At 36.1% G+C, this 18,835-nt stretch overlaps 2 protein-coding genes across 2 annotated transcripts in view; one reads left to right on the top strand and one right to left on the bottom strand.

The window, feature by feature from the left end:
* The window catches only part of NBAS (NBAS subunit of NRZ tethering complex), a 322,232-nt gene that overhangs the window by 132,341 nt on the left and 171,056 nt on the right, over positions 1-18,835 (bottom strand). Inside the window, 2 exon segments of the mRNA XM_041755246.1 lie at positions 12,494-12,583; positions 17,711-17,868. Coding sequence (XP_041611180.1) covers positions 12,494-12,583; positions 17,711-17,868 — 248 coding nt within the window.
* On the top strand, positions 16,645-17,027 carry LOC121490939 (ribosomal biogenesis factor-like). The gene has a single exon (XM_041755159.1). It carries the CDS (start codon positions 16,686-16,688, stop codon positions 17,025-17,027), a length of 342 nt encoding a protein of 113 aa, XP_041611093.1. The 5' UTR covers positions 16,645-16,685.

The raw sequence follows: 18,835 nt of genomic DNA, 5'->3' as shown, positions 1-18,835 counted from the left end.
TAGACATAGAGTATGCATCTGTTCAGACTTAGTAAATATGCCAAAAATTTTCTAAAATGGTCACACCAACTGATACTCTATCTAATAACCAATTACAATAAAAGTTCTGGTTACTCCACACCCATGCCACATTTCATATGTGTCTTTTTCCTTTTAGCAGTACCAGTGAGCAGCATCTCTCTGTGGTTTTAATTTGTACCTCTCCAGTGACTAATGAAGTTGAATAATTTTTTATGTATATGGGATCCCTGAGTGGCTCAGCAGTTTAGCGCCTGCCTTCAGCCCAGGGTGTGATCCTGCTAGACCCCAGATCAAGTCCCACATCAGGCTCCCTGCATGGAGCCTGCTTCTCCTTCTGCCTGTGTCTCTGCCTCTCTCTGTCTCACTTTCTCTGTCTCTCTCTGTCTCTCTCTCTCTGTGTCTCTCATGAATAAATAAATAAAATCTTTAAAAAAAAGTTTTATGTATATGTTGGATATTTGAGCATCTGCTTTTATGAAGTGTCTGTTCAAGTGTTTTGTCATTCTTCTGTTGGTTATCTGTTTTCCTTATTCACTTTTAATTCTTTATATATTCTGGATACACATCCCTTATTAAATGTATAAATTGTGAATATTTTCTGCTCCTTAGCAGATTATCTTTTTGTTTTAATGTTTTCTTGATTAATAGTTCTTAAATTTTAAATTACTACAATTTATCAGGTTTGTTTGACTTTATGATTAGTATTTTTTGTATATTTAAGAAATCAGGGGCATGTGGGTAGCTCAGTCGGTTGAGCATCTGCCTTTGGCTTGGGTCAGGATCCCAGAGTCCTGGGATCAAGGCCCTCATCAGGTTCCCTGCTCAGTAGGGAGTCTGTTTCTCCCTTTGCTCCTCACTGTGCTCGTGCTCCCTCCCTCCCTCTCTCACATTCACACACACACACACACACACACACACACTCTCTCTCTCTCTCTCTCTCTCTCAAATAAATGAAATATTTTAAAAAAAATCATTGCCTACTCCAAGGTCACAAAGAAGTTCTTCCATATTTTCCTTAACATGTAAGTAAAATCCTGTTACAACAATTTGCTACCCCCTCTCCTTTGCATCTGTAGCATAAATGCATCCTTCTAATGCACTTACCATAATATACAGATATTTTGTTTGTCTGTCTTCCCAACTAGACAGTAGCTTTTGAAGGGTAGGCACTATATTCATTCATTACTATATCCTCAAAGTAGGTAAAAATCCCTAACCTGTAGTTTGTATCCTTAGATATGTATAAGAAGTCTGGTTTTACTGCCTATTTAACTGTTTGAGGATACATTTTCTAAAGCCTAATATGTTGTGCCTATAGTAGCTAACTGTTATTCAAATAAGATTTCATGCTACATTTTCAAATCTTGTTCATCTTTAGAATCTCCTTGAGAGGGAAGCCTGGGTGGCTCAGCGGTTTAGCGCTGCCTTCAGCCCAGGGCCTGATCCTGGAGACCCGGGATGGAGTCCCACATTGGGCTCCCTGCATGGAGCCTGCTTCTCCCTCTGCCCATGTCTCTGCCTCTCTCTCTCTCTCTCTCTCTCCGCCTCTCATGAATAATTAAAATTAAAAAAAAAAAAAAAGAATCTCCTTGAGAGGGTATATTGAACAATTTGAATGTCATCAACGAATCCAAATATAGAATTAAAAATATAAACAAGGTAAGAAATATGGCTCTTAAACACAATGCCACTTCACTCAGAGGAAAACCAAGTCAACTGAAAGATATAAAAAAATACAGGTGATAAAACAATTATTCCATTTCATAAAATGAACCTAAACGTTACTTCTAGTTCACATGGATAGGCTAACTCAAGATAGGAAATTCAAAATACATGAAACTTAAAAGTTTGTTTCAGAAGATAAATGAAATTTGCATGTTCAGAAATGTGTAAGATAAAAGAATTGTAAGAGAGTCCCCCCAATGAGGATTACAAAAGTAAAATAAAAAGTTCATTTGGACCACAGAGGACGCATCAAACTTGTAGAGTCTATCAAGATTCTACTGTAACTAAGAGTAATTAATGAGGAAATAGTTTTCCTTCAACTACATGTAATGGGGAAAGAAAAAAGAGGTTAGGCAAAATTTACTCCTCAAATGATTACTACTGGCACTCTTTATATTCATAGTTGCACATTGCTAATTAATTTAGAATGTGTAACAGCAGAAATAGATTAATCCCCCAAACCAAATCAACAACTCCCAGCATAAAATTTAACATGAAATCTCATTAATGTCAACTGTGTTACATAGCTCAAAGGTTAACTGATTAAGCATTGATAGTATTTTTCAAATTCTGCAACAAACACCATTACCATCAGGTTCATGAGAACAAGAATAGCTCCACATGTCAAGCTTGGCTTACAGAAATGATTCCTGTTGATCAATTACTATAAAGAATAATCTATTTTGGAGTTGCATTCTCTGGTGTCTGGTAACAAAAGGGTTTACATATGAGAAATCAGGATGCCTACCATAAAATGAGCTGGCGATATACACAAACTATGTAAGGATTACAAAGAGCACTCGAACTGAACTCATCCACTATCCCTTCTCCTCCCACAGATCTTTAGATGATCCAAAGTTCTTCCCTGCACCTAACACTTAGAGTAAATTTCACCCTGACCTCAAAATGGTAAGAATACAATCTTTATTACTGGTGATGCTACTTTTAGAAGTATCTGTCAGAAGAAGCAGTAGAAAAATACCCCATAGAATAAATCACTCACTATAAAGTCAGACTCTGTTTCGGTTCATCTGCTAAATAACAGACTGAGTTATAATTTAGATGTTTTTACCTCTGGAAGTCATGAACCACGATACAATTCTGATGAAAGCTTTAAGTCCTTTCTCCAGAAAAAAACTGCACACGTATGTAGACAAAGATAAACATACAAAGTCACAGAATGACACACACACATACACCAAATATGACACATGATTTCAGGGGCTTTGGGAATCAAACCCTTCCTGAATCTCCTAGCATTCTTGGGCCAAGATTAAGAGGCTTGCAGTTAGGAGAAATAGAAGTAGATGAAGTATTATTTTAATTTTCTTTTTACCAGGCCCAATTTTTAAATCACTTTTGATAAATGATTTGGTGTTCTTAATACATCCACAAAATAAATTTACTGAACACATACTTCTGGCATGCCTACTATGTTTAAGACCCAGTGTTAGGCAACAGGGTTACCGTGATGATTACGATGTTATCCCTGCTCTCAAAGAACTCATAGTACATTAGGAAAGAAAGGCAAATAGAAAATTTGTCTTATTTTACCAATGAACTGAGAACTTATCCAATTGGATCCCATTCAAATATTCCCCCCCCCCTTATAATAACAGAATCTATCTCCACCCATCATATCCAAGCTTAACCTTCCTCACTTATTTTATTCACATATTCAACAGATATTTTTTATATTAAGTATAACAAGGACAATGTTCTAGATACTGAAAATAGCATGAACAAAACATTGTTCCTGCCACAAAGATCTCCCCCTACCATTCCAAGAGGATGTAAGTAAAAAATTAATATAAACATATCAGAGAAGTATATCTGATAAATGATAGGATAAGAGCTAAGAAGAAAAATAAAGTAGCGTATAATTATGTATGTAGAAACCAGGGAAGCTCTCACTGAGGAGACATCTGAGCAGAGACCTGGAAGAAGCGAGGCCAAGTCATCTGGGTATGTGGGAGAACACTGCAGGTAGAACAAAGTACAAGGACCCAGAGGGAGAATTTGATGGGAATGTTTAAAGAATGGCAAGAAGGTCAATATGGCTAAAGTGTGCTGAGCAAAGCCAAATTTGGGGTAGGAGAGAAGACAAGAAATCAAGTCAAAACAGGAGGTAGGGAAACAGATCATGGGTGTCATTGTAGGAGATCCTAACCACTTAATTTGTACTCTGAGGGACGTGGCATGAGTATTTTTAAAGAATCGCTCCGGCTGCCTTGTTGAGCACAGACAACAGCAAGGAAAAGAGCTCAAGCAGGCAGACAAACAGAATAAACCACCATAAAACTCTAGGGGAGACACAGTGATAATTAGACCAAGGTGGCAGCAGTGGTAATAGGAAAATATGGTCCACTTCCAAGTCTACTAGGAAAGTGAAGCCAAGAGGGTTTCCTGACAGATCGTATGTGTTATGTAGGACAAAGAGAAGAACTGAGGATGACAACAAGGTTTATGTCCTAAACAACCAGAAATATGGAGCTGCCATTTTCTGACATAGGATGTAGCACAGAAGGAACACCACTGTTTTCCCCGGGTGGAGGGTGGGATGTTAAAATCAGCGGTTCACTTTTAACACATTGAGGCTGATGTCTGTAAGAAAGCTAAGTACAGATGTTAGTTTGGCAGCCATACATATAAGCCTGGAACTCAGAAGATGAGGGCTCATGGTATAAGCAGGGAATCATCTGCACAAACTTGATATTTAAAGTCATGATAATGGATGTAATCATTTAGGAATGAGTGTAGATAGAGAAGAGATTTAAAGACTGAGACCAAAATAAATAAATAAATAAATAAATAAATAAATAAATAAATAAATAAATAAATAAAATACATAAAATAAAAATAAAGACTGAGACCTGGGGTATCTACCATTTATCTGGGAAAATGAGGAAGGACCAACAAACATGAGGAGAATAAGTGGCCAATAAAGTACAAAGAGGACAAATAGGCTGTCCCTGAAACAAGTATATATCCAATGTCACTGGTAGGTCAAATAAGATAAAGACAGATTTGACCCATGAATTTAGCAATAAGAAGTCACTGGAGATCCAAACACAAGCTGTTGTGATTAAACAGAAAGGAGAAAAAGACTCCTGATGAGTAGATAAAAGGTAACAGGAGAAAAAGATGTGACCACTGCTAAGTGAACACAAAGGAGAGTATTAGTCCCTAAGAACAGTAGGTGTGAGCTCCTCCAGGGGTGAGTGATCATATCACAAGGCCTCCTTAAAAGGAAAAGGAAACTGACAAATTCTCCAAATTTCACTGAAACTATTTTATTTTTGAAAAGTTATCTTTTTAAGTGGATTTAAGCAGCAAGACTAGACTAAAAGTAAAAAAAAAAAAAAAAATCTTTGTTACTAAAAGAAACTTAATGAAAACAAACAATTAGAAATCCATGAGCCCTATGAAGTTTCAGGGTGGAATGAATGAAAAAAAACCAAACCTGGAATACCAATGGAGGTGTGAAAGGAGGCAGCTAATCTAAGCCTTTGTGAAAAATGGAAATTCGTGATACAGATTCTCCAAGCCAATCATAATGATAAGATTCATAGTCCTGACCATCAAACTATGGTCTAGGCAAACACATTATCCTACAAGCATGCCAGTAAGCAGGTGGACTGCATCCTCCTTTGGTCAGCTCTCAGGAGGAAACACTACATACTGACTGAAATGTGTATTAGAATGGTGTTGTCACTGTGTTACTACCTACTTCACGGATGTCACTGATTATCACAAACCCAGTTTCCCATAGAAAACACTGACCAGGCAGCAGAACAGTAAAGAAGCAGTATCAGCAATTACACAAACTTATGGAGGATACATCACAAGAAAATAGGAAATTCTCTAACTCAGGAGCCCGTTTCTACCACTTTATCCCAGAGCAATGCTAGTTTAACTATGCAAAATACGTACATAAAATGGTTAGTGCAGCTCAGTCTAAAATAGAGGAAAATCGAACACAATCTAAATATTCAAAAACAAAGAAAAAGATAAATAAATCACTGTATATACATCAAAAGACCACTAACTTACCTTTATATAAGTGGTTTGTATATGAGACAAGTATCCATGACATATAACATTATATGAAAAAAGCCTCAAATTAATTTATGCAATATTATTCCATTTTAGTCCAAAAAATAAAATAATAATTCTCCACGAGACAGATAAGAGATGCACAGAAAACCTGTTTATAGTCAAAAAAAAGTCTGGGAGATATATGTGTGTGTGTGTGTGTGTGTGTGCACGCGCGCGCGTAAACTTAAAAGTGTTTACCTCTAAGCAGTAGGATTCATGGTATAGGTAGAAAGAACCAAGAGAAGAAAGAGGACTTATCATATTAATGTATGGATGATTAAATTATCTCATCTTTTTAAAAAGTAGAAAAATCAAAGTTACCACAAATTTTCACATACTTATCAAAAGTTAACAAATGTTAATATTCTATCACAGATGTTTCACTTTTTCACTTTCAGGAATAAAACATGCCAAATAATACCAATTATCTAAACCATGTCTCCTTTTAAATGGATTGCTAAGGGCAACCCCGGTGGCGCAGTGGTTTAGCGCCGCCTGCAGCCCAGGGCGTGATCCTGGAGACCCTGGATCGAGTCCCACGTTGGACTCTCTGCATGGAGCCTGCCTCTCTCTCTGTGTCTCTATGAATAAATAAATAAAATCTTTAAAAAAAAAATCTAAATGGATTGCTAAAATAAAAGCCTGTGTTATTTTTGTAACTCAAAAAACCCATTATGAATTCCAGTTAAGATGGAGCAATGAAACCATGTTTCAGTGTGCTCATTCTGCTCCAAAATACTGAGGATAATTGACGAAAAGAGTAGAAAGGCACTCAAGTTCAATGGAATTCAACATTTGGGGGCTCAGAATTCTGAGCTGGTAATGGCTGCCAGTTGCTCCTATCTAGAGAATTGTGAATCAAAAGGATGCCCTATAAGAAGCTCAGATCCACTGCCTGGGACTATGTATTTATATAAAACTGCAGGTCTAGAGAGACAGAGAACTAAGACACAGCCCACGCCCCTCATTGGCTTCATGCCTGTATTTTTCAGATCCTCAACATTACAAAGGGTAGTGAATCTCGTGTCAAAAGGTGTTATAGGACATAGTTCTAGACAGACACACCAAGGGTTCAGACTGAGGAAAACCATAAAACTACAGAATCCTCAGACAGGGTCCAAGGAGTTCATACATAAACGGAATAGGATGGCACAACAATGAGCTTGAAAACAAAATTCTAAAACACCTAGGGAAAAGAGACAGTAAAGTGGTAATTAATAAAAATCCATTCCAAATGAAATTGTTTCTTTTAAAACTTCAAAATAGGGATCCTTGGGTGGCTCAGCAGTTTAGCGCCTGCCTTCGGCCTGGGGCATGATCCTGGAGTCCCAGGATTGAGTCCCACATCGGGCTCCCTGCATGGAGCCTGCTTCTCCCTCTGCCTGTGTCTCTGCCTCTCTCTCTCTGCATCTCTCGTGAATAAATAAATAAAATCTTTTAAAAATAAGAAAATAAAACTTCAAAGTATTAATTTGTCTTTGTGCATATCAAATATGAGATTTAAAATCCTTCAAGAAAGAATAAGCTATCATAAAATATAAAAGAAAGCAAAACTAGTATCATCCCATTGAACTAAATTTTGTGTATGGTATGAAATTCTAAATTCATCTTTGTATGTGGATATTCCTCAAGCCTATAGTTATTTCACACACAAAGTAGCCTCTTTTTACTTACTTCTCAATAAATATAAGAGCTAAAACTATAAAACTCTTAGAAAAAAGCATAGGAATAAATTTCCATAACCTTGATTTAGGCACCAATATCTTAGCTACAACACCAAAAGCAGAAGCAACAGAAGAATATTGATAAGCTGGACTTCAGCAACATTAAAAGGTTTTGCACTTCAAAAACTACCATTAAGAAATAAAAAAAGTCAAGTCACACACGGAGAGAAAAATATTTTCAAACCATATACTTAAAAAAAAGACTTGTAGCCAGAATTTAAAAAAACAAAAACACAACAACAAAACTTTTACAGCTCAGTAAGCAGCAGCACATAAAAAAGATGCTCAGTATCATTAGTTATTTGAAAAATGCACACTGGGATGATAATGATATATCACACACATCCCTAAGAATGGCTTTCGTCAAAAAGCCAGGTAACAACCAAGTGTTCATGAGAATGTGGAGACACAGGAATCTAAATACCTCCTCCTGGTGGGAAAGGAAAATGGTGTAGCCACTTTGGGAAACAATTTGGCAGCTTCTTTAAATGTTAAACACATATATACATGCAATATATATACAGCAGTTCTACTCCTACACACCTACAAGAGAAATCAAAACACATTTCTATAGAGAGACTTGTGAACCGATATTCAAAGCAACATTATTCATGATAACAAAAAGTAGGAACAACCTAAATGTCCACCAACTGATGAGTTGAAAAATAGATGGCTGTCTCTGATACTGAAAGACAACTGCCATTTTGCTCAATTCTAGATATTTCTAAACAATCCTTCTATAAATTCAAAATCACTCTATGCTTAGCCCATGGCCCGGTTCTAAACATTAATTAGTCCAGTTGTATAAATCTATAGCCACTTAAAATGTTCACAAGTTTTCCCACAGTGAAAATGATTTTTTAATGGGAACCTTATATATAATCCATTTCCAAAGCTAATTAGATTTATCTGGGGGAAAATACCATTGGCTAAATGATATAACCAATACTAGCTAAACAAATGTTAATACACTCTAAATGGTAGAATACAGCTACATCTAAAAAAAAAAAAAAAAACATAATAACCAACGTTAATAAGAAACTGGAAAACTGTAATTTTGGTAATTATTCACAAAATAAGCATTCTGTTCTATTTATAAAGTAATATCTTGTTCACAGGGACAACAGCCGATATCTTCAAACTTGTAGGCTCCTCTTGAACTAATGCAAATGCTACTACTGTGAAGCAATTAAATCTTTACTTTGCTTGGATATAAAAATAAAAATTATTATTTTCAAACTGAGTAATGAAAGTCTTGAACATTAAGCAGATTACACATATAGTCAGCTCTCATTTGTGAGTTATAATTTAATGTGGTTATTATATCTACTGTTAATGTGTAACACACAGCATCTTACAGCTAAGCACTGTATTTTAATCTAATAATAGTAGCTATAATATTCTGAAATGTGCTTCATGAATCAAAGCCATAATGTGTTTGCTGAGGGTATGGATTTGCTCTTCATGAGATCTAGATTTCTTGAATGAACTTGCTGAAAAAGGACAAACGAAGACAAGAAAGCTTTTAAGGAGCTACAAAAAAAGGGGGAAGGAGGGAAAAAAAAGAATCATTTTGGAAGAATCCCTTTTCCTTGCTAAACAGAACATGTAAAGGACAGCTGGTGGTCTCCTTCATTTACTAGACTAATGGATGAATATGTGTCCACTTAACAGTGACACAGCATGTCCTATTCCAAAGAAGCCACTAAAGGGCCAGGTTGACACATTCTAATTCATTGAAGAAGGAGAAAATAGGAAACCAAAAGTCACAAAGGCTTTTCATGGATTTTATAAAGAAGGATGGGGATTCAGAATAAGCTTATGGAGCTGAACTCAACAGAAACACTTTGCAATTCTAGGCTGAACAGAGAAATGATACACCCCTTACAGTGGCCAAAATATAACAGGATCACAATAGCCACCATAGCATATATAAATGAATTAAATGGGAAATCCCTTTTATTTTTAAGCTAAAATCTACTTTCTAATTAATTTTTACTACAGACTAATATTTATGCAGTGAGAGTTTCCAACTGAGCTTTATCAAACACTTCTTAGGCATTCACTATGTGACAGCCACCCTATAGAAAGAAGAGAGTACAAAGATAAAAAACATACTTCCAGTTACCACACAATACTAAAGCATACCACATAAGTGCTGACATGATGATGTGAGAGTATGTGGGAGATAAAGGAGGAGGAATAGTTAGAGGACCCCAGGAAAACTTTACAAATAAAGGGATACTTCAAGGGATCAAGGGATAAGAAATATGACCAGAGCATAAAGCAAGAAGGGCAGGAGAGGCAGAGAGAAAACTCCAAATCATGCCAAAGGTGTGACAAAGCCAGAGAACGGTGGTGAGTTTGGCAGGACTGGAACGCAGTGCATATTTGGGAGGCATGAAAAGAGATGAGGCTAGACAAACAGGTAGAAAGACAGGAGATGTGGCTGAATCAGTGGAGAAGGACCAGAAGCTCAAAAGATACAAACCTTAAGATAAAGAAAATGTCATTGAAACTGGGTATTCAACTGGACCTTGAAAGATGGTAAAATTGGCCAACTTTCTTCTAACATATCAAACATTTAGGAACTGCTGGTCAATATAAGAACTGCTCTGGATCCCATAGAAGAATACCACAGAACTTAATGTGCTTTAATATCCAATGAAAAAAACAAACCAACAGTAATCAGTATGACTACAAGTCAAAACATGCCAAAGAATAAAACACGTCCACAATACTCCAGGGCCCTAGAAAATGCTATGGCATTCAGAGGGAATGCAACAACAAAGTCCTCTGTCTGCAGTTGACAGCAGAACACAATGCTCCATTCCGTGTCTGATCTTCTGCAACTGTGATATCCAATCTGGTAACCAATATCCTCATGTAGCTATTTAAATTTAACTTAAATATGATTAAATTTAAAGATTTATTCCTTAGGTGCCCTAGCCATATTTCAAGTACTCAGCAGCACATGTGACTAGTGGCTACCATACTGAACAGTTGGGATACAGAATGTCTCCCTCACTGTAGAAAAATCTATTGGTCAGTGCTGTTCCAAAGTCACCATTACAGAAGAATAGGAGAAAACTCCTTAAAAATAAGAGTCACACTACAAACAACTCTGAGCTCCTCAGATCATTCAGCACTGAACTACGGTTATACAGGTATATTCAATATGTTTGTCAAAGTGAATTTTCACATAAAACAAAGAATTACGGAAATGGCACAGTCATACGTATTCCAGTATATGCAAAAACTGAGTATCTCTGCAGGAACCCCATCAACAGATTCTACAAGTGAAGCTTTGTATGAGATTTCCGGAAGTAACTATAGTACACAACCCCAAATGAGTTTGGAAAAACAGATACAGCCAATTAAAAAAAAAAAAAGAGAGAGACTAGGTACAGCTCACCCATCACAATAGACATCTTCCAAAACGAATGACATTTAGCATTTTGAAAGTGAAACTTACCATTTAAAGAAGAAAACCAATCTATAAAGAGGATTAGCATCTCTCTCTGTTTTCTTTAGGATTTTATTTATTTATTTGAGAGACCGTGAAAACAAGACAGACTCCTCACTGACCAGGGAGCTGACACAAATGGGGTTTGATCCCAGTACCCTGAGATCATGACCTGAGCCAAAGGCAGACACTTAACCGACTGAGCCACTGGGCATCCCTGAGAATTATCATCTCTTAACTGATCTAATTAAAATATCAAAAAATGGGCTACTTGCTTCAACCTTAAAAAAAAAAAAAGGCCATTTTACATGGTTAGAAATAGTAATGGAGAATGAAACGTCATGGAGCCAACACTTACCAAGAGACGAAAAGTGTCAGGGGTTATGGACTCCCTCCTTTCTCTCCCAGGATGAACTATCTTGAGAAGCATACATATTTAAGCGGTTCAGACAAGTTTTATTCACAAGAATCTCAATAAGGTGAAGGAAAAGAAGAAAAATCCTACAGAAAATGGGCAAGAGAATTGAACAGGTACCTCACAAATGAGGATCTCTCTTAAACTAATTCCTTCTCATTAGTAATGAGAAAAATGCAAATCAAGATCATAAAGAAGGATTACTAAGTACTTAGGGAATAGGTAAAATTAAAAAAAAAAACTAACGACGCCCAAGTGCTAGATTGGAATGAATGACAACCCCAAACACTGCTGTTGAAAGTGCAATCAGTAAAACCACTTTGGAAAATCATTCAGGGTTATTGACTGCAGTTGCAACTATGAATATCTGCTAACATATCCTTCCAGGGCTGGGTAAGTAGATGCCGGAGCGCCGCCTGCAGCCCAGGGCGTGATCCTGGAGACCCTGGATCGAGTCCCACGTTGGACTCTCTGCATGGAGCCTGCTTCTCCTCTGCCTGTGTCTCTGCCTCTCTCTCTGTGTCTCTATGAATAAATAAATAAAATACATAAAATAAAAATAAAGACTGAGACCTGGGGTATCTACCATTTATCTGGGGAAAATACCATTGGCTAAATGATATAACCAATACTAGCTAAACAAATGTTAATACACTCTAAATGGTAGAATACAGCTACATCTAAAAAAAAAAAAAAATAAAAAAAAAAAAAAAAAAAAAAAAAAAAAAGAGAGAGACTAGGTACAGCTCACCATCACAATAGACATCTTCCAAAACGAATGACATTTAGCATTTTGAAAGTGAAACTTACCATTTAAAGAAGAAAACCAATCTATAAAGAGGATAAGCATCTCTCTCTGTTTTCTTTAGGATTTTATTTATTTATTTGAGAGACCGTGAAAACAAGACAGACAGTCTCTATACATACACACACACACACACACACACACACACACACAAACGCACACAAACACAGAGGCAAGGCATTCCCATTTCACTCCACTCCTGGCTACATTTGAAATTCCTCTAGCTCAGACTAACTCACCTCTTGCAGCGTTTTACTAATTAATGGTGGAATGTTGATACTCTCTCCTCCTTCTGGATGGATCTGGAAATTCACTTTTTGATAAAGAATCTGGAAAAAGAACATACTATAAAGGAACCGTACTTTTAAATTCACCTAACTTAACAATGTAGCCTGAAAATTTAAAAATTACTCTTGAGGGAAAAACTGCTATTTCATAACGAACTGCTTTGGGGAACAGGCTTAACTTCTGGACTTCCTGAAGAGCTTCCCAGTTTCAGAAGTAAGAACCACTGGTGGAAAAGCGGGCTTACAATGGTTTGAATGACAAGGACATGAGAGAATTCCAGAATCTCTTCCTATATTCTTATATCCTGTACTGACCTTTTCCTATATTTTTGTAACAAGAGCATTATCCACCCTTTGGCAGATCTAGCCTGTGAATTTTAGGAATTCAGCATCTCCACAACCGTAACTCTTTCCCCTGCCATTCCCAAAGGGCCTCCAAGGGATGCTGTCACCACTGGTTTTTAACTCCTATGGTTTCAAATATATTTTACGTGACCATGTCTTATGTTTTATTTTTGACAACACTCACTTTCCCCATTATATTCAATAATTTACTTCTTAGTACTACCTCCTGTTTTTCTCATACTTGCTTTTACCCTTTCTTCCTTATTGTAAGAGACCAACATTATTTTATATCCTAATAGCTTTAAATCCCTTTTCACATAAGTGACAAGCTATTCTTCTCCCATAAATTAAAATTCTCATATTATTTGAAAAAATGATCACAAATCTCAGACCCATGCACCCAACAAAATATATTTCATACAGTTCAGTATTTACTGGGAACACTTACTTCTGTCTGTAGAGAGCTGCTAGCTGCCAAAAGAAGTTCAATGCTGCTAGGAGGGCAATGTGTCAAAGCAAAAGCCATAAGCTCCTGACGAGTGGCCAAGTCCCGGTAACTATCTGATTGTCCTAACTGGCTACAAACATCCCAGCTCTTAGAGTAACCTGCAAAATTGGCAAGAAAAAACAAACTAATTTTCACAAGAAGAAAAATCTCCAATCTCACATGAGAAATTCAATGGCTTTCTGCTCAGGTCTTGCGTTATCAAAGCACCATCTTCATCATTAGTGATGTATAACATAAGGATAGAAAAGAAATACTAGGCTGCTTTATTATCCAACAAGTTTAGCAATATTCCAGATGCATTGTTCTGACAAACTCTGCTTCATTTTAGATTATCTGACAATGACTACAAATAATATTACTTAGCTTTAACTTTGGGTAAAAAGCTGGGTGTCTGAATTCAGAAGACTTGAGGGTATGGCCCAACTCTGCTATTTTAGCACTTGTGTGAGCTCGAAAGAGTTCCAAGTGTCACACTTCTTTTACGACTACAAAGGGACAATAATAATGCCATCCTCATTGAGTTGTTGAAGGCTTAAATAACATTTCTATTTAAAAGCACTTTGTAAACTGCAAAGTGGGAGAAAAGAAAAATTATTATAGGCAGCTACACAGAATCATTCAGTCTACAGAAGACAGAGATCCAAGGACAGAGCAAAGCAAAAAGTCAATGCTGGCTCCCAGCAGAGATCTTTTTCCTACACAATTTTATACTCTGGATCCTTAAAATATATTTGTATCTATAGTTGAAGGAGTTCTAGTTGAAAGAGTTTGTTTGCTCTAAGTACTAAGTTGCAGTTTGAAAGGTTTTGTTTTGTATAAGTACAAAGACCCTGATCAGAATAACTTCTCTAAATATATAAAGTAGAAGTCTAGGTAATACCCATATGGGAATAAAATTCTTAACAAAGCTCTCTAATTTTAGAGTAACACACTGTCTTCTCAAAACAACCATAATTATTCTGAACTTAGTGCTACAAAGCCAATACTGTTTAATACTAATATTGGCTTATTAATTAGTTAATATTTATACTGCTTAGTATTATAGAATGTTGCTCTTTTATGAAACTGATTTTCTACTGTTGAGGTTATAAAGTATTAAGTTTTTTCTCCCAGAGTTTTAAATGTTTTCATAAATGTACTGACAAAAGATTCTTTCCTTCACCAAGTATGGGTCAGGTTCCTTTGAAGCCTCTTGGCAACCAGGCCTACACCTTGGCCATCCTTGCGGAGCCTGCACAGTCCAGTGTTGTCAGTGATGAGCCTGTGCAGTTCAGTGTTGGTGATCAGCCTATACAGTCACTTTAGAGAAAATCTCCCATCCTTGCTAACTGATCACACTTCATATCTATCAAATCCCTCATCCCTCCATCCTTGTTATCTGATCACCCTAGCCTGCCTTCAACAAGAATCCCACTAACCCTGATGTCTCAAAGTAAGTTCACATCCACTGACCCCCTCACTATGCTCCTTGGCTTTAAGTTCCCTCTGTCTTTTCTGTATCACTTAAGTCTGATCTCTCTCACCTACTGCAACAGTTTTAACATCTATTGCAAAAGTCCTGAATAAAGTCTTACTATTTTTAAGAAATAACGGAAATGTATTTTTCTTTAAGAGTATATATACAAAAAGTGCAAAACCCCTACGTGCACAGCTCAATGAGTTATCAGGAAGTGAAGCACTATACTTTTAATTGCTCACTATGAAAGCAAAGACAGCATGCAAAAAGATATGCTTGGACTTTCATATATTCAGACACAGCTAAGGAAAGCGGATCATTTAGTACAGACTCAATGATAAGGCAACATCACTTCCTACCCCGCTGGGGAGTATGTTCTTTCCCAGTGAAATTATGCCACAAAAAAAATCTGATCTTCCAGAGACCTGAATTTGAATTTCAATATGGAAAATTTTAGGATTGCAAACTACTTCCTATTTTCTCAACATCAGTTTGAAATTCACTATGTTGTCCTTTTAAAAATAAAATTAAAGACTAGAAATATTAACTACTCACAAATTAGAGATACTTCAAAATTTTTAAATTTTCTTTTATATAACAAATACACGCAAAGGCATAAAATATTTTACATAAAATTGTTCTTAAAATTATGAGCATATTTTTAGCAGGCAATAGAAAGCAACCAAAATCTCAGCTAAAATGTAACCCCTGAGCCTATTAAAGTACTTATATTAATATATAAGCACACGGTACACATATAGATCAGTACTCAAAATGTCTCTCAAGTCTTCTACAGAATATGTGGTTGGCTTCCCAATCAGGCCAATTGATTTCAGAACAGAGCTTTTCCATTATTCATCATGTAAAAAGGACCTGAACAAAGTGTTAAGTAATTTGTCTATTTCACCTGTAGACATCAGCTCCTGACAATGCACACTGGCTGCTTTGTAGTCATGGAAACGAAGTGCTTGCTCTACTAGAAGGATCAGAACCTGTCCACGCCTTTCTTCTGGGTCTTCACCTGTAAACACATGCAAATGACTTAATGATTATGACAGCATCAATTGATAAAAGAGCTCATTAACACTGTGTTTCTAATTAATTAAAAAATAAAAGGCAGAGATTAGACTGATTTTTAGAAAGATTATAGGACAAATATCACAGCAGCTCTGACCTTCCAATCTACCTATTAATCCTGGAATTACTTTCAGTTTCCTAAGAGATCAGTGACTAGTACCAACCCCAGATCAACCATTCCAACCTAAATGGGTAGAGAAAAGGTTTTCCTCTCAAGAACTTGAAACTTTTTGCTATTTCTTCTTTTATATTTTGTCCTTTGAATGTTCTGTTTTAATTATAATTAATAAATGACAAGTACATGGAGGGAGACCTAAACACAGAGTAAAGTGGATATAGTTTTATAGTTTCACTAACAGTATTACCTTTTATCATAATAAATATTAGATACTTAGACACTAAGAACACATACCAAAATTCAGTTTATGTTAACACAAAGATCATAATTTTCTCAAGAAGATTCTTGGAAGTCAACTTAGATGTTATGTCCTTCTTGACATCTCTACACTTTCTTCACAAGAAATACATGGTTTATATGGTTCCTGTATGTTCCTTTACTTTTCATTCTGTGAATACCAATTTGAGATCATCATCTTAAAAATCTACATCTTTTATCAGAATTTAAGCTCTCTGAAGAGAGGGATTCCTTCCTTGTTAAAAATCTCAGTAGGTGGACTTCCGGAAGCTCCTGTGCGTGCAGATGGCGTCGCCTGGGTCGTGAGCTGCTGCACGAGGGCATTGAAGGTGTGGTGAAGACAATGGCCAAGAACAAACTAAGAGGACAGAAGTCCAGGAGTGTATTTCATATAGCCAGCCAAAAAAAACTTAAGTCTAAAAACAAAGCAAAACCAGTTACCACTAATCTTAAGAAGATAAACATTGTGAATGATGAAAAAGTTAACAGAGTGAATAAAGCTTTTGTAGATATACAAAAGGAACTTGCAAATTTCTCAAAAGGCCTTTCCCTTGAACCTCTGCAGAAACAGCTGATTCCTCAGCAGTGTCATGAAAATGAACCAGTTAATGTTGATGAAGCAACAAGATTAATGGGCTTCAGTTGTAATAAACAGAGATACACAACTCCCGCAAAAGACCAATAAATTAAATGTTTTATACAGAAAAAAAAAAAAAAAAAAAAAAATCTCAGTAGGTGGTACCAAGTTGTACATATAACTTGGCTCAAAAAATATATATTCAATGAAATGAGTAGGGATTCTATGCAGAATGTAATTTTCAACTATAAGACAAATGATTCAAAAGTTATAAACACAACTGGTATACTTGAACTAAAAAAAAGAGAGCAAAACCAGATTTTTTAACATTTTTACTGAGTAATGAAACCTTAAAACTATTTTCAGTATTTCCAAAAAGGAATTCAGCATCTCCACAACCGTAACTCTTTCCCCTGCCATTCCCAAAGGGCCTCCAAGGGATGCTGTCACCACTGGTTTTTAACTCCTATGGTTTCAAATATATTTTACGTGACCATGTCTTATGTTTTATTTTTGACAACACTCACTTTCCCCATTATATTCAATAATTTACTTCTTAGTACTACCTCCTGTTTTTCTCATACTTGCTTTTACCCTTTCTTCCTTATTGTAAGAGACCAACATTATTTTATATCCTAATAGCTTTAAATCCCTTTTCACATAAGTGACAAGCTATTCTTCTCCCATAAATTAAAATTCTCATATTATTTGAAAAAATGATCACAAATCTCAGACCCATGCACCCAACAAAATATATTTCATACAGTTCAGTATTTACTGGGAACACTTACTTCTGTCTGTAGAGAGCTGCTAGCTGCCAAAAGAAGTTCAATGCTGCTAGGAGGGCAATGTGTCAAAGCAAAAGCCATAAGCTCCTGACGAGTGGCCAAGTCCCGGTAACTATCTGATTGTCCTAACTGGCTACAAACATCCCAGCTCTTAGAGTAACCTGCAAAATTGGCAAGAAAAAACAAACTAATTTTCACAAGAAGAAAAATCTCCAATCTCACATGAGAAATTCAATGGCTTTCTGCTCAGGTCTTGCGTTATCAAAGCACCATCTTCATCATTAGTGATGTATAACATAAGGATAGAAAAGAAATACTAGGCTGCTTTATTATCCAACAAGTTTAGCAATATTCCAGATGCATTGTTCTGACAAACTCTGCTTCATTTTAGATTATCTGACAATGACTACAAATAATATTACTTAGCTTTAACTTTGGGTAAAAAGCTGGGTGTCTGAATTCAGAAGACTTGAGGGTATGGCCCAACTCTGCTATTTTAGCACTTGTGTGAGCTCGAAAGAGTTCCAAGTGTCACACTTCTTTTACGACTACAAAGGGACAATAATAATGCCATCCTCATTGAGTTGTTGAAGGCTTAAATAACATTTCTATTTAAAAGCACTTTGTAAACTGCAAAGTGGGAGAAAAGAAAAATTATTATAGGCAGCTACACAGAATCATTCAGTCTACAGAAGACAGAGATCCAAGGACAGAGCAAAGCAAAAAGTCAATGCTGGCTCCCAGCAGAGATCTTTTTCCTACACAATTTTATACTCTGGATCCTTAAAATATATTTGTATCTATAGTTGAAGGAGTTCTAGTTGAAAGAGTTTGTTTGCTCTAAGTACTAAGTTGCAGTTTGAAAGGTTTTGTTTTGTATAAGTACAAAGACCCTGATCAGAATAACTTCTCTAAATATATAAAGTAGAAGTCTAGGTAATACCCATATGGGAATAAAATTCTTAACAAAGCTCTCTAAATAATTTTAGAGTAACACACTGTCTTCTCAAAACAACCATAATTATTCTGAACTTAGTGCTACAAAGCCAATACTGTTTAATACTAATATTGGCTTATTAATTAGTTAATATTTATACTGCTTAGTATTATAGAATGTTGCTCTTTTAT

This window comes from Vulpes lagopus, chromosome 5 (genome assembly GCF_018345385.1).
Source record: "Vulpes lagopus strain Blue_001 chromosome 5, ASM1834538v1, whole genome shotgun sequence".
Classification (NCBI taxonomy): domain Eukaryota; kingdom Metazoa; phylum Chordata; class Mammalia; order Carnivora; family Canidae; genus Vulpes; species Vulpes lagopus.
Note: the sequence above shows the minus strand (reverse complement) of the source record. Positions and strands in the feature narration are given on the sequence as shown.